This window comes from Larimichthys crocea, chromosome XI (assembly GCF_000972845.2).
Source record: "Larimichthys crocea isolate SSNF chromosome XI, L_crocea_2.0, whole genome shotgun sequence".
In the NCBI taxonomy this organism is placed as follows: domain Eukaryota; kingdom Metazoa; phylum Chordata; class Actinopteri; family Sciaenidae; genus Larimichthys; species Larimichthys crocea.
This window is the reverse complement of record NC_040021.1, coordinates 724,086-738,647: the sequence shown is the minus strand read 5'-3', so window position 1 is coordinate 738,647 and position 14,562 is coordinate 724,086. Positions and strand designations below refer to the sequence as shown.

The window sequence follows — 14,562 nt, the reverse complement described above, 5'->3', positions numbered from 1 at the left end:
TACTAGAAAAAAACGGCTTGAGAATAGTAAACGTGGAACTATGTTAAATTAAATTAAATTAAATTAAATTAAATTAAATTAAATTAAATTAAATTAAATATATATAAATTAACCTTTAAACAACTTCAGTACAGTTTTACACAGAAGCTGTTTTATGTCAGAAAATGTGCGACGTTTCATGGTACTGATGTTTGTTTGTGTCTATTTTATTCAATAATTTCACAAAATAAAGAAATTTTAACAAAAATAGACATAAATAGAAGATTTTATCTTTAGGCTGATAAAATGTATTTAAAAAACTCTGTTTTGACATAATAAATACGGTAGATTACTTAATTAACTTCAAATTTATTCGAAGTTAATTAAGTAATCTACCGTACTGTCACTGCAGAAGTGACGTTTTAATGTCATTAATAAGAACCAATGCGGAGTGATTTCTTCTTAAATAACCGCCTAACACACTTTGTTTTGTGTCACTAATTGCAGATGGACACTGGGTGCATAAACAGGTCATTTTAGTTTTGACACGATTTTTATCTTTTGCAGTGACTGTCCAACTTGATTTCAGTCACATGGTGAGAGTTTGTCTTTGGTTTCTTTGCTGATGTTTATTGAAAACGTTGCACATGAATACTGAGACTTACATCTGAGGACTTTGTGGCATTTCTTGTCATCCCTTCACCTAATACCCCAAACTGACCCAAAATAATGTATTTATACATCTGCATCTGCAAAAAAGTCCCCCAGTGGTCAAATGTAAATATTCTCACAAATGGCTCCTACTTGAAAGCAGCATTGACGCGGTACCGGTACCGCAAATCCGTCCTGAGCTCGCACTGCGTGTGTTTCTGTCTCCTATAAAACATCACGAGATAAATGTAGTGAATTAAAGATCAGAGGAGAGTTCACAGACACAGAGAGACATCACTTTATTTATATTATATTATATTATATTATGACATGAATAAAACAAAATAAAAAGATGAGATATATAAATCTATTACATGACATCATTTATGTGCATGTGTTGGCTCAACATTTGATATGATTATAATCATCTCTATATAAACAATAACACTAAAACAGCTGATTCTGATTCGGTTCGTGGTTGTTTTGTTTTAGATCTGTGTTTTAAAAATCTTAGAAATATAAAAATATCATAAATATGTGGAAAAAAAACTTGAATGTTTTTGCTCTGATGGGCTTTTTTTTATTTATGCTGCATCATTAAAATCTAAATCTTGATTGACCTGAATATCTGCATCACACTTCATGAAGCGTAACGAGCCTTAAAAATAACAAATTGTGCAGAAAAGTGACAAATATTTTTTTCTTTCCTCATTGATGTGAGTATAAAATGATATTTTTAAGGCTCGTGCACACATTGGCTGATGTTGGATTAATTGATTTTGTCCCTTCACCCTCCGGAGGTCCTGCCTGGAGCTCGGAGGGGTGGGGGATCAGTCAGCCTCTCTGAACAGCAGCTGCAGTGTTCAGAGTCATTGCTGCTGCAGCTGCAGCTTCATGTTCGAGGCTACAACTCCGACCCAATTAAAGACCAAATAAAAGCCCGCATGTGGTTTCCTCCTGCTGCCTCTCCTCAGCACCGCAATGAAGGAATTTATCCGTTTGCTGTCACAGAAATGAGGTCTGGGCTCACTTTTAACCGCGTCGAGTGAAGATAAGCGGACACCGGACCTGTCGATTCACCCCGGCAACTCCTGCAGCACCAAGAAGAAGAAGAAGGAGAAGAAGAGGAGATCACCTTTACTTCTTTTTTTAGTCTCTCTCTTCCTCTCAGATTTACTGCAGGCTGCATACATGGATAATAACGCTGCGAATTCGGAGAAATCTCAACTGATACACGAGAAGAATGCGAAGATGTATTCTCTGAAACTGCAAAGGTGAGAACATGCATGTGTGGTGTGATGCTGCAGAGTGATGCGGTGAAGTTGGTGCACATGTTAAAACATTTTAAAAACATATATCAGAATAAAGTTGAAATAAAGTGTTTGATTGTCTGATTTTTACGCGCAGATCTCTGCAGGATGTTCTCCATGTTGTTACTGTGTGTGCATGTTAAGCAGGCTGCACGTCCTCTCTCTGCTCAGGCTGTTTTATGTGAATGAACAAATTCATTTCCATGCTCGGCTTGTTTCTGGACAGCCTGTGACAAATGGCCCCGGGCCCCAGTTCACTGAGCAATGCTAAAAACTCATCATCTGTCATTAGAGAGAGGCATGAAGCAACACACACACACACACACACACACACACACACACACACACGCCTCTGTGCACGTTCAGTCTGCATGGGACAGAAAAAGACGGAAAGATTAGAAACGCAGTAAATTCATGTTCGGACCTGCAGGTGAGCCGATAGATGATTCATCATCTATAAAGTCTGAGAAAATGTTTGACATAAAACACTCAGAAATAAATGTATATATAAAAAAATAAAACCAAAGGGCCTAAAAAAAAATCTTCAAATCATTGTAGAAAACGAGGAAGATGAGCCTTCAAAGAAAAACCCGATAAAAAATAATATTTAATCTTTAAAAAAAAAAGATTATTAATCATAAATTATTTTATTTATTGGAGCCTTATGTATAAGGAATATTTTCAAAATTGGTGATTAAATTAGAAAAAAAACCCATCAAAAGAGAAAAATCGAATAATTAAATTTAAGATCTGGTGCGGGTTTTTATTCAACAACATATCCCAATCAAAGCAAATGATTATGATTATTGTCAATAATATTTGTAGTTTCTGCAGCAGGTGGCCTCCAGCTGTAACAAACTGTTTTATTTCTGGTTTTTAACTTTAAATCGAGATTTTTAAAAGAATCTAATGGAGGTGGATTTATCAGCAGGCCTCCTCATGCGTCACCCAGCTGATCGATACCTGATCAGGTAGTCGGAGGTGATTTAAACCTGCTCTGATAGGCTCCTAAAAATCATCAGCTGTTTGTCACGTTTCAGAAATCAACCAATCAAATCACAGCACGTATTTCATAAAACAAAGAGAGAGAGGCCTCTGACAAATCATGGAGTTCATGTGATGACAGAAATCATGAAATCATGAAATCATGAAATCATCATCCCGCAGGGTTCAGAGAGTTTGCATCATCCCGCGTGCATCGTGTGTGCGTGCGCGTGCGTGAGAGAGAGAGAGCATATGGCATCACATTTGAGATTTCATGCACCATTTGCACCGTGTGTGTGTGTGTGTGTGTGTGTGTGTGTGTGTGTGTGTGTGTGTGTGTGTGTGTGTATTTACTGTGTGTATTTCTCGTGTCTCAGTGCTGCAGGACGTTTAGAAGTGATCAGAGGTTTTAATTAAGTAACATGACAGAGTCAGAAATATTCTGTTACAGTAACAGTGTGAGTACAAACAGCTGAAGGTGTCAGGCCTGAATAAAACACAGAGAAACATTTCTGCAAACAGTTCAGACCTTTGGAGTTCTTTAAAGAACCTGTTTATGATCAAGTTCTTTGTAGAACCTTAAAAGAACCTTTTTTTAATGTTTTATGTTTTGGGGTTTTCTTTTTAAAGACCCTTTCACAGAAATACATTTTTACCTGATGAGGAATTCTTAATAAAGGTTAATTACACATGGCTTCATTAATGGATAATTAGGTGTGGTTAAATGTCTTCAACATATTAAGTTAATCGATTAATCAAACAGTCGATGAACAGAAATATTTTGATAAATGAATCGTTCTCTGGTTTTTACACGGTTGATCAGACAAAACAAACGTTGGCTTCGATTAAAACTATAATGAACATTTAAATAGTTTGTACATTTGATGAACCTTTATATTTTTACTACAATAGAGAAGATATTGTACTTTTTAATTTAACATCTGAATAACTTATAAAACATGTTCATCAAGTTTATCACGTTCTGTATATAATACATATTAAACTATTTAACAGCACAGAATATAGTTTACTGCATATTTATTGAATAATCTGCAGATTTTCTCAGACATAAATATCTCAGTATATATCTGCGGTAACCTCTGTGCATCTTTGGTTCAATTCTGGACAGAGAACTTTGTTTCCTGCCAAATAAAAGCAACAAAAATCACAATTTCACATGTTAATTCTGTCCAAAATTCAAAGATATTCTGAGTTTATGATGACATAAACAGAGAAAAGCTGATACTAACATGCAACTCTCAAACTATCACTTGATTATCAAAATAGTTTCCAATAATTGATTTAACTGACTAATCATTTAAATATTTATTTTAATGAGACAAATAACTAAAAAAACACACCTGTCAGTGAGGATGAGTGATGAGCTTCAACAAGTCTGCCAGACCTCAGGAGAAATACAAAAAAATTAATGTTTTGATCTTCATCCAAAAAAAAACTGAAACCAACCAACCAGCAACCCTCGAATTAAAGCTGAAATAATGGATGTGGATTTATTTTTTTATTACGATACAAATCTGAAGTAATGACGAGTGAAATAAAGAGTGACTGTGCTGCTTCACGTTCATAACACCACTTACTGATTACTTCACGGCGTCACAGCTGTGTTTATCAGCCTGTTTGCTGCATCGTTCCTCACTGATAATTGGCTGAGAGTTAATGGGCGTCTGGCAGGAGATGTTGGGTCTGTCGTTCGATAATAACCAGTGAAGCCGGGCAGACCCTTCATGGACTTTGGTCTCTGGTAGCTCATCACATGCACACTAATATAGGAAAGATAAATGTAGTAATGTTAAAGTGATGAAACAATTAGAGAAATATCGTCTCAGAGTCAGAAATCATGGTTCAAAGTATGTCACTAAAGCGAAGGCTGATGGGGATGGAGTTATTTTTGCAGGTATTTGATTAAATAAATATCGACCAGATGGTGGCGCAAGATGCAAAAGTCAGGGAATCACAACAGTCATTAGGATTCATCCTCTGGGAACCATGAACGCCTGTACAAAACTTCATGCCAATCCATCCAATAGTTGTTGGGACAATCCAATGCCAATCCTGTGGAGCTTTCCACTTGTCATTTAACGCGAATAGCTGCGCTGGTTGCAACAATAAGGTCCAAATGTATTGAGTCTTATGGGGAAATGACCCAACTTTTCCCATTGATTATAAATTGGTTCCGCCTTCTGGTTAATATAAAAATTGGCAAAGACGTGGATCATGGATGGACCTGAGGCGGGCTCAAACAACGACACCAACCTGTCAATCAAAGCGTCCCCGCTCTTAACCCTGCATAACTTTAAGCCTTAATATAATGTGAACAGGTGAGTTGTATATAAATTCACCCTCAGTACAGTTGTCATGAACGGGGAAATTAGCTACAGAGACCAAAACTGTTTTTTGTACCAGGCTGTAAACATGTTTATTTCTGCTGTGAAGTTTTTAACATGGGGACTTATGGAGACTGACTCACTTCTGGAGCCAGCCTCAAGTGGACGTTAGAGGAACTGCAGTGAGGTTATCGCTTAGTGACGAATTTCTGTTTCTCTCTGTTTAATAGTTTTTCCTTTCTGTTGCACAAATGCACCGATAAACATTTAGTTTAGGAACAATCTGCTGACAGAAATAATAATAAGCATATCAGCAACCAGCATATTATTAAAAGCAACATAAAGAAAAACATCAACAGCGTCATCACTTCTGTCTGCTAAAGCAACACAGCATCCTCTGTGACTGCAGGCATTGTTACGGGTACAGAAAATATAATACGGTGACTGCAGCTATAATTAAAATGCTCTGTGGTTATTATTTTTGTTGCTCCTCTGAGGTCTTTACGTATCACATCATTTCACAGATCGCTGCATATTCCCTCAGGTCTCTGCACTGTCAGTAAAAAAGTACCAACAGACCCTGTTTTCCCGCCCTGTGGGGTTATCGACTAACAGATGAGCTCGACCTAAACAAGAACTCAACGCAGCAGCTAAATGAACTTTAATTCAGCGTCTCGTACTCGATGTGTCGCTGCAGGCGGGATGCACGCTGCAGAAATGTTCACACCGACGATTCCTTTGTTCGACATTTGAGATTAAATATGAGGCACGAGGTGAAAACGATAAACGTAAACTCTTTATTGCTAATCAAAGACGTTTATTTGTGTCAACAAGAGATAATCCACGATGACAGGCTCCAGTCTCCAGAGAAGAGTGTGAAGATACTTGACTACACATCTCAGAGAGGATTATCTGATTTATACGCTTGTTGTTGGACGTTATAAAGAATCACATTCATCAGACGGTTCAAAGACAAATGTTCATTGGCAGGATTTGTCCCTGTATTTAAAGGTCTCCTCTGTTAATTAGTGGAGATTTAAAGGCGTTGCTGGGGCGTTTTTAAACCTCCAGCAGGTACAGGACAGGAGTACAGGAGTTTTGGCAGGAAAAGTGTGTCAGGTTTGAGTCAGCCAAATAATTAGCTCATTCATCAACAGCCAAATCAAGCCTACTGTGCCACTTATTACCCTGAAAACGACCCTTAATCTAATTAGACCACATGCGGATAAATAGCCCAGTATACACAGGTGAACTCACATTTACATATTTGACCGTTTAAGGTCCAGTTTGTAGGCTTAAGGTGAAGCTGCAGACTGAACCCCCCTCGCCTCACCCTCTCCCTCTCTGTGTAGTGTAAACATGTCGGTCTGAAAGATGAAGCCGATGCAGGAGTGTCTTAAACCTGCAGCTCTTCCATTGCCAGGGGCAGCTCCAGTGGTTGCGTCCTATGGGGAAACGACCCCATATTGTCTCAGTGGACAGTTTCTTTGTGAGTTTATGGTCTCAGTCTCCATCTTCAAGTCTTCTTCCACACAGCATGATGAGAGTAAAACACACGATGAAGCAGGGTATGCCTTCAGGCGTGGCTACCGAATTCAAATCAAACTTACTGTTTTATCCTCATAATAACATTTAATCATAACCTCAGGCTTCAGCGTGCTCGAGCATGTATGCTTTGTACGTATATAAGTTGTGTGTATGTTGTATTCGTGTGTGTGTGTGTGTGTGTGTGTGTGTGTGTGTGTGTGTGTTTGGCAGGAGGCGGTGTTTGCTCTCATGTCCCTATGGTGTAATTGAACAGAATCCGTTTTCCAGTCGGCTGCCTCTTTTAAGCTTGGACATCCCTTAAGATGTGTGTGTGTGTGTGTGTGTGTGTGTGTGATAAAGGCTAATCATGGCAATCTCCTGTGTGAAGTGTGTAACATTAAGTGTGTGTGTGTGTGTGTGTGTGTGTGTGTGTTATCTCAAGTGAGTCCAAATTAGGTTTTTTCCACCTCATTACTCTCGTCATCGCAGCTCTCTCTCACGGCACATGGCAAGAACAGCAAACCTGGATGTGTGTGTGTGTGTGTGTGTGTGTGTGTGTGTGTGTGTGTGTGTGTGTGTGTGTGTGTGTGAGGAAAATGTAGAAGTCAGCACTTTGTTTTGTTCTCATGATTGAAATCCAGCTCGCTGTTTTGTTGGAAAATATTTACATGTGTCAAACGGTTTTATCACTGTAAGCAGGTAGGAACGTTCCTCAATGATGATATTAGATTAAGAACATACAGAAGAGTCAATAACACAGTAAGAGGCGTCTGTTGGTCCACACTGGATTATCTTAACAACCATTACATGGATCACAATGAGGATTTGTTACATTTTTTCTACAGATTTTTGCTCTAGTGCCACTATGAGATTGACGTGGGAATTAGTTTTTTTGATGGATTGCTATTAAATCTTTGTACAGATACAGACGACCACACTCTGGATGAATTACAGCAACCTTGGTGACTCTTTATCTGGTATCCCAGGAGAACAGACATTTTGACATGTAATAGTCGGGTGAACACACGTGATGCTATCAAAATCAACTCAAAAACTGGGTATACTGTGACGTAAACGAGGTCTGTTCCAAAACAAAGGGGGAGATTGGTGGTAGTGAAGTTGGACTGAAGTGAGACTAAAGGTGTAACACAGAATTCATTGACAATTTAAACTATACGCTCAAAATAACAGTCATTTTTTTTACCCCAGAGGACAAAAGGTGTATGGCAATCGGGAGGACATTACAAGGGTTAAGGCTGTGTTCCATTCAGGTCAAACCAACGACAGTATAAAGAATGGACGGATGCGTAGGTGTCTGAAGCCTCATTTGCAATGTTGCATGTACTGCTTGTTCTGCAAAGACCTGAGACCGAATACTTGTGCCTATTAGAAAAGTATGTGGTTAAAACAACCAAACAGCTCGTAGAACAATTTGTAGTTCATAAAAATATCAAGAAAACTTTATTCAGAGGAAATAACCTGCTTGGTGCAGTGTTAGCAAGAAGGTTCCTGGTTCCAACCTCTCGTGGGTTCTCTCCGGGTACTCTGGCTTCCTCCAACAGTCCAAAGACATTAACAGGTTAATTGGTGACTCTAAACTGTCCATAGGTGTGAATGTGAGTGTGAACAGTTGTTTGTTTCTATGTGTCCAGCTGGGATAGGCTCCAGCCCCACTGTGATCCTGATGGATGGAAAATTTGCTCAAAATTCATCCAAATCGCTCATTTGACACAAACAATTATAGATGTTCTGTTCTGTAACTGTTGAAAATAATGAAATATCCATAAAATATGTAATCAGGGATCATTGGTTCAATGAATAAATAAGGGCTTCCTAATGGAAAAGGTTGGGGACCAGTGATCTAAGGTAAAACTGGGCTAGTTTTAGACAATAGCAGCATTTCTATGACTATATTAATGTATATTAACGACCAACTTGACAGTGAAATATTGACATATAAACATACTTTTCCAACAAATTTAGCCCAATATCGTGATCTGGGATGGTTGTGTTGGTCAAGTTTAAAAGGAGGACTCATGCACTGCTGTCACTGTCAGCATGAATCGAGTTCACCTAGTCCTTTACCGGTTGGCCAGTCGCACCGTTCTTCCACTTTAGTGAACATTGATTGTAATCCACTTAACCAGAAGAAGATCTGTATCCACTTGAAAACAAAACCGAGCTCTGCAGCAACATTTACTTTAAAAAATCAATTCACCCGATGCCTGATACACTGCAGGTGAACAAACACGCCAATGCCAACGTAGACCTCCAGAGGTTTAACGTGGTCTGACATGAGGCTTAATGTAAATACAAGTTGTGGACTAGCTTTGTCTTCATGAACACATATCTTCTGTATCCCTGCAGCTCCTTTCCAGACTCCAAAGAGCAATATCCCGACTTCCCTTTTAAAAATGGAGGCGTGGGAGGCGCCATCGAGCTGAAACGACCCGTCGGTGCTCATTGCCATGGTACCAAAGCTTTGGCGTGTGAGGACAGCGTGGACAAGATGCTGGCCAAGAAGAAACTCTACATCGCTTCAGCCGTCTGCCTCGTCTTCATGATTGGTGAAGTCATTGGTAAGGGACGAATTCTAAATTATTCCGGCTAATGGGCAAAGACATGGAGCGTGGATGGAAGCCTGGTTTCTCAAACAAGCCGCCTGTCAACGATACTCTCCACGCTCTTAAATATACATAACTTTAAGCTTTAATATAAGTTGAATTTTACAGTAGCACCTCTATGAACAGCAGCTACCTTCCAGTGAACACAGTTGGACTTGGGACCAGGCCAGTCAACCGAGGTGGTTTTCTTGCTGGGTTTGGCCTCCTGGCATCCCGGGATTGAGTCAGTTCAGTTAGCTCACAGACGGTATCAAAAAGGAATCACTCAAAACCAAGAAAGTGTTTCACCAAATACAAATTTACTTTATGCCACCAAGGATGAGTCATCAACAACGTTTTATGGGTTTTCAGGGAATGACAAACTCATCAAGACTTGAAAAGTTTTATTTTTGCCATTGTTGGTCCAGATACTGGAGAATAAGTGACATATAGCGCTAAAAACATCATCATGGGAACTAAACTTCTGTACATAGGGTGTTTAAACAGCAAACTACATATTACACGTGTATTTTATGACTAACAACTGTCGTAAAATGAGTTTAATTTGCCAAAAAATTGTCACGATGCCTCAATGCACAGATAAGAATAAATTGAGAGTATTCATTTCATTCTCTGCTTCTTGTGACAATAATCATGTGAAAAACCTACCATTACCAAATACTGTTTTTATAATGTTTTAGTGTTTTTTGAATAAAGCATGAAGCACTGAATCATTTATACGATATTCCAGCTGATGGAAGTTGATGCTTTCATTTTATTTTGCTGTTAGACGTTGATCGGTTTGGGTGAATCCAATGAAGGATGGATTGTGTACAAAAAAACGGCATTATAGACAAAACTCCCACTTCTGATGGGAAACAGGCATTCATGCAACAAAGGACTTCAAGCTTCAAACTTTTTTATAGTTAAGATTATAAAACTCACTCGGCTCACATTCACTGGCTGATTGCCCGGACGATAGAAAAAGAATATCACATCTCTTTTTTACCGGAGGCAGAACTCTGGATGGAAGTATTAATACATATCACGGTTTGTAGCTGCATTAAATTACAGGTTTAACTAACCATTAAATGGCTGCGATGGATGGATGTTATTAAAGATTGAGGGTGTTATTGCTCACAGGGAGTTTTTTAAAGTCTTCATAACAAGTTTATCTTTAATAACAGTAACGCAAGGCTAACTCTGGTGTTATGTTCTGGTTTCCTACAGGAGGATACCTGGCCCACAGCCTGGCCATCATGACTGATGCAGCCCACCTCCTGACAGATTTCGGCAGTATGATGGTGAGCCTGTTCTCCCTGTGGATCTCCTCCAGACCGCCCACCAAAACCATGAACTTTGGCTGGCACAGATCAGGTCAGGACGAGACATCAGATAAACTCTGAGTGGATGAATGGATATTTGGACGGATGGACGGATGATTGGAGGTCAGATTGAGCTCTCGGGGCCACCGTACAAATGTGGCTTTATGACCCTAGAAGAGACTTTGAACCCAGGCATGGACATTTTAAAGAGAGGCGGAGGTTAAACTTAAACCTGTGCTGCAGGAGTTTTGTGTGTCTGAAGCTGAAGCTCTGCCTCTGAGGGATGTGGGCTGTCATTTAACTTCATGTCCTCCTGTGCCACTCAGATAGTCGTGCTGTTTTGTACCCACTGTGATGATGAAATGTTTTATTATGTTAAAGTGATTAAGACTCCCGCCTCTCCTTCTCTTCTCTCCACAGAGATCCTCGGGGCGTTCATCTCAGTCATTTCCATCTGGATCGTCACGGGCGCTCTGGTCTATTTAGCCATCGAGAGGATTGTACGCAACGACTATGAGATTGATGGCCACGTAATGTTAGTCACCTCCGGCTGTGCTGTCATTGTCAATATAATGTGAGTGTCTAATATGGTACATTATGTTGCTATAATACAGGCAAAACGTCTATTTAAAGCTGCACACTTGGAAAAACTCAACTCAGCCTCAACAGGTTATGATCTTCATTCATCAACCACCTGCACCTGTTTTTGTTGTGCACATACGTCCAAACAAAGACAGCTTCTTGAAACGTTCACCAACACTTCCAAGAAAGTTGCATAACTAAGTCTGATCATGAAATGTTGTTATTGAGGTAACGGATGTGGATCAAATGAACAGTTGGCCTTGGGCGAAGAAATACGTACATTGTATGGTTGGGACAATGACGCAGGACGCTAAGGAAGAGAAGCAACGTAAAGAAGTGACAACATCCTCAGTATAGTGTACACTTGGTTTTCTTAGGTGAGGACTAGGAGAGCAGCTTTTTGGCTTTTATACGACCCCAAATGGACTGTGATTGGTTGCAGGTGCCCAGATTCACTAGCACATAGCACAAGGGAAGAAAAGGTCATATATTCTGTATATGTACTCTCATGTTTGTTTCTTGTGTTTGCATTGGAACAACAAAAACAACTGAAATCAATCGTTTCAACAAAACAGAGTTTCTTACACGTCTGTAGTGAAGTTTAGGACGACTCTTCTTTTGCCAACTGCTCCACATGTTTCAGGTTTGATGGGTTTCCTGTCTCAAACAGCAGCAATGCTTAGATCTGGACTCATTGCCGGCCACTTCAGGACTCTCCAGCTCTTTGTCTTTAACAATTTTTGGGTATTCTTTGGGTCATTGTCCTCCTGTAAGGCCCATGACCTCTGACAGAGACCCATTCAAGTCAAGACATAAAGTGCCTGAAGCAGCAAAGCAACCCCAAAACATTGGTGCTTCCAATTTTACTTGAGGGACCAAGTTCTCCACGTCTTCACCCTTTAATACAGTGGAAATGAGCAGTAAAGAGAGGCTGACACAACAATTTAAAGTACGCCTTTCTTCTCTGCAGCATGGCCTACATCCTCCATCACTCCACCACCTTCCACGCCCACGGCAGTGGCTATCACCAGATCGACGAGAACGGCCAGAGTCCCGTGGCCGCTCACGGACACTCCCACTCGCTCCTCAGCGGCCACGGCAACACGAGTGTCCGCGCCGCCTTCATCCACGTGGTTGGAGACCTGCTGCAGAGCGTCGGCGTCATGGTGGCGGCGATCATCATCTACTTTCGGGTCAGATATAGATCACATTCATGTTAGGGTGAGACCGAAATGTCGGCTTGATGATGTTCAATCAAATATGATCCAGTCATCCAATACGACTTGAATTACAAGTATGAGTACGTCTTTCCTGTTGTAATAATCTTTAATGGATTATTTCAACATGTCAGACAGCTTTTATTTCTTCTTAAAGTCTTATGGATGAAAGAGTTCAATGTTTTGGTCATCATGCAAGATGTTCCCTCTCTTTTGCCCCGAGCACTTTAATGTCTTGTGACCGTGGAAAGAAGAAACACCATCTGATGTCTCTTTACTATCTTCATAACCTTTTTTTTTTTTTTGTCTCTTTCAGCCTGAATATAAAGTTGCAGATCCGATCTGTACGTTCCTGTTCTCGGTTTTTGTCCTCTGCACCACCGTCACCATCCTCAGAGACGTCTTCAGGATACTCATGGAAGGTACTTCACTCGGCGATCAATGAACATGTTAAGATTTATTACGGTAGCAATCGTGTGTTAATTTAAGCTCTATTGTTTGTCAGGCTCTCCTAAAGGAATAGAGTTTAACTCGGTGAAGGAGGTTCTGCTGTCGGTGAAGGCTGTGAAGTCCATGCACTGTCTGCACCTCTGGGCTCTGACTCTGGGCCAGGTGCTGGTCTCTGTTCACCTGGCTATAGGTAACGTAATTGGTCATTAGTCTACAAACAATGAAATCAGTGGTCCAACATTATTACCTGACTCTGTAGAGGTTTTTACATTGTGTACCTATCTGTTGTGTCGAGGGAATAGAACCCAAATGCAGGCTACAAAGGCAGAACTGGTGCAAACAATGGTTCAGTATCACAAAAGTAAACAAAGAAGTACAAAAGCTTACGGATTGTCAGGCGGGCTCGGTTCAAACAAGCAAAAAATTCTGTAAAGCAGCAGGCTGAATCCAAAGTTCAGGAAACCGGTCGGAGATCCAAGAAAACAAAACACAAGGGTGGGCTCGAATGCTTGAACATGGAACGAAGTCATAGTGAGAAACACATGGACTAAATACACGAGACGCTGGTTAAACTAATCAGGCTGGAACAGAAAGTTACGGACACGAGAAACCCAAAACAATGACAACTGGAGGAGCATCTGTACCACTCCCCTGGTTGTTGCCACCACATACTGTGCTTACATGGGATACCCTTGCATGCACATACACATAAACAATTACTTGATTAACTCATTTACATCTCTTCCAAACTACCCTGGTCCTTTGTTGTCTTCATGATGTCCGTTGTTTGTCTTACTGTGTATTGAATAAGTTAAACAGACTCACTGTGTTGTTTTCTGCTTCTCATCAGAGGAGGGTGCTGACGCCCAGTCTGTGCTGCAGGAGGCCACTGATCTTCTCCACACCAAGTTCGGTTTCTACAGCATCACCATCCAGGTAGAGCACTACTCTGAAGACATGAGCCACTGCTCCCACTGCCAGGACCCCAGTGACTGATACTGATACTGGACTGGACAAGACTGAACCCAAAAAGGAAATGGAACGGGACTCAGGCACATTTTTCATTCTCTCTGGGTGAGCTCGACCCGTGAGAGCTGTGTTCACAACGCAGAGTTTTTGGTTGTGTTCGTCATCGAATCACAAGAAATCAGTCAACAAAATCATCCATGTGTTTGCAGATAGAAATCTATTAAAACTGAAAGAAGGTGACGGAGCTAAAATGTTTGCAATGCAACAAAGCCTCAAAATCTTCCACCTCACCTCCTTCTTGGCATCTGAGCCCCGTCACGAAAATCACTAAACTCAACACTTATTTTTAAAAGTGCTTTCCAGGCTGTCATGATTATTTTACTTGCAGCAAAGGCAGCCAAACATCAACCAGGTCCCCAGCAGCAGCTGATATCACTGACTAGTCCAGCAGCAGTCAGCCCAGCTCGGCGTCTGTCTTTCAGCCTTTTATTTCACCAAGCTCTCACCAACCACTAAAAGTCAGTCCCACATTTACTCTTGTCCGGCGGCTTCTTGCTCGCTCACTCTCTTCTTTTCTTGTAGCTTAGCTTCCACTGCCATTACCATGTCCATATCCATAG

At 40.5% G+C, this 14,562-nt stretch overlaps 2 protein-coding genes across 3 annotated transcripts in view; one reads left to right on the top strand and one right to left on the bottom strand.

The window, feature by feature from the left end:
- The first annotated feature begins 1,342 nt into the window (after positions 1–1,342).
- Positions 1,343–14,354, top strand: slc30a2 (solute carrier family 30 member 2). Its single transcript, XM_019253384.2, has 8 exons — positions 1,343–1,904; positions 9,164–9,375; positions 10,630–10,776; positions 11,145–11,298; positions 12,277–12,499; positions 12,840–12,945; positions 13,029–13,163; positions 13,824–14,354. Exons 1-8 carry the CDS (start codon positions 1,822–1,824, stop codon positions 13,967–13,969), a joined length of 1,206 nt encoding a protein of 401 aa, XP_019108929.2. The 5' UTR covers positions 1,343–1,821; the 3' UTR covers positions 13,970–14,354.
- Positions 4,690–14,562, bottom strand: part of gtf3c2 (general transcription factor IIIC, polypeptide 2, beta) — a 36,211-nt gene continuing 26,338 nt past the window's right edge. The window contains exon 21 of one of the 2 annotated variants that reach the window (XR_003463244.1): positions 4,690–4,705. The gene's annotated coding sequence lies outside the window, so the exon portion shown is untranslated. Of the gene's footprint in view, positions 4,706–12,475; positions 12,493–14,562 lie in introns of those variants that run through there. The other variant, XR_003463243.1, reaches the window with a different exon arrangement.

Bases quoted from the DNA above. Each gene is read 5' to 3' on its own strand.
- slc30a2 (XM_019253384.2), top strand. From the start codon at position 1,822: ATGGATAATAACGCTGCGAATTCGGAGAAATCTCAACTGATACACGAG. The intron at 10,777-11,144 runs GTCAGGACGAGA...TTCTCTCCACAG, and splicing joins CTTTGGCTGGCACAGATCAG to AGATCCTCGGGGCGTTCATC. The intron at 11,299-12,276 runs GTGAGTGTCTAA...TCTTCTCTGCAG, and splicing joins GCTGTCATTGTCAATATAAT to CATGGCCTACATCCTCCATC.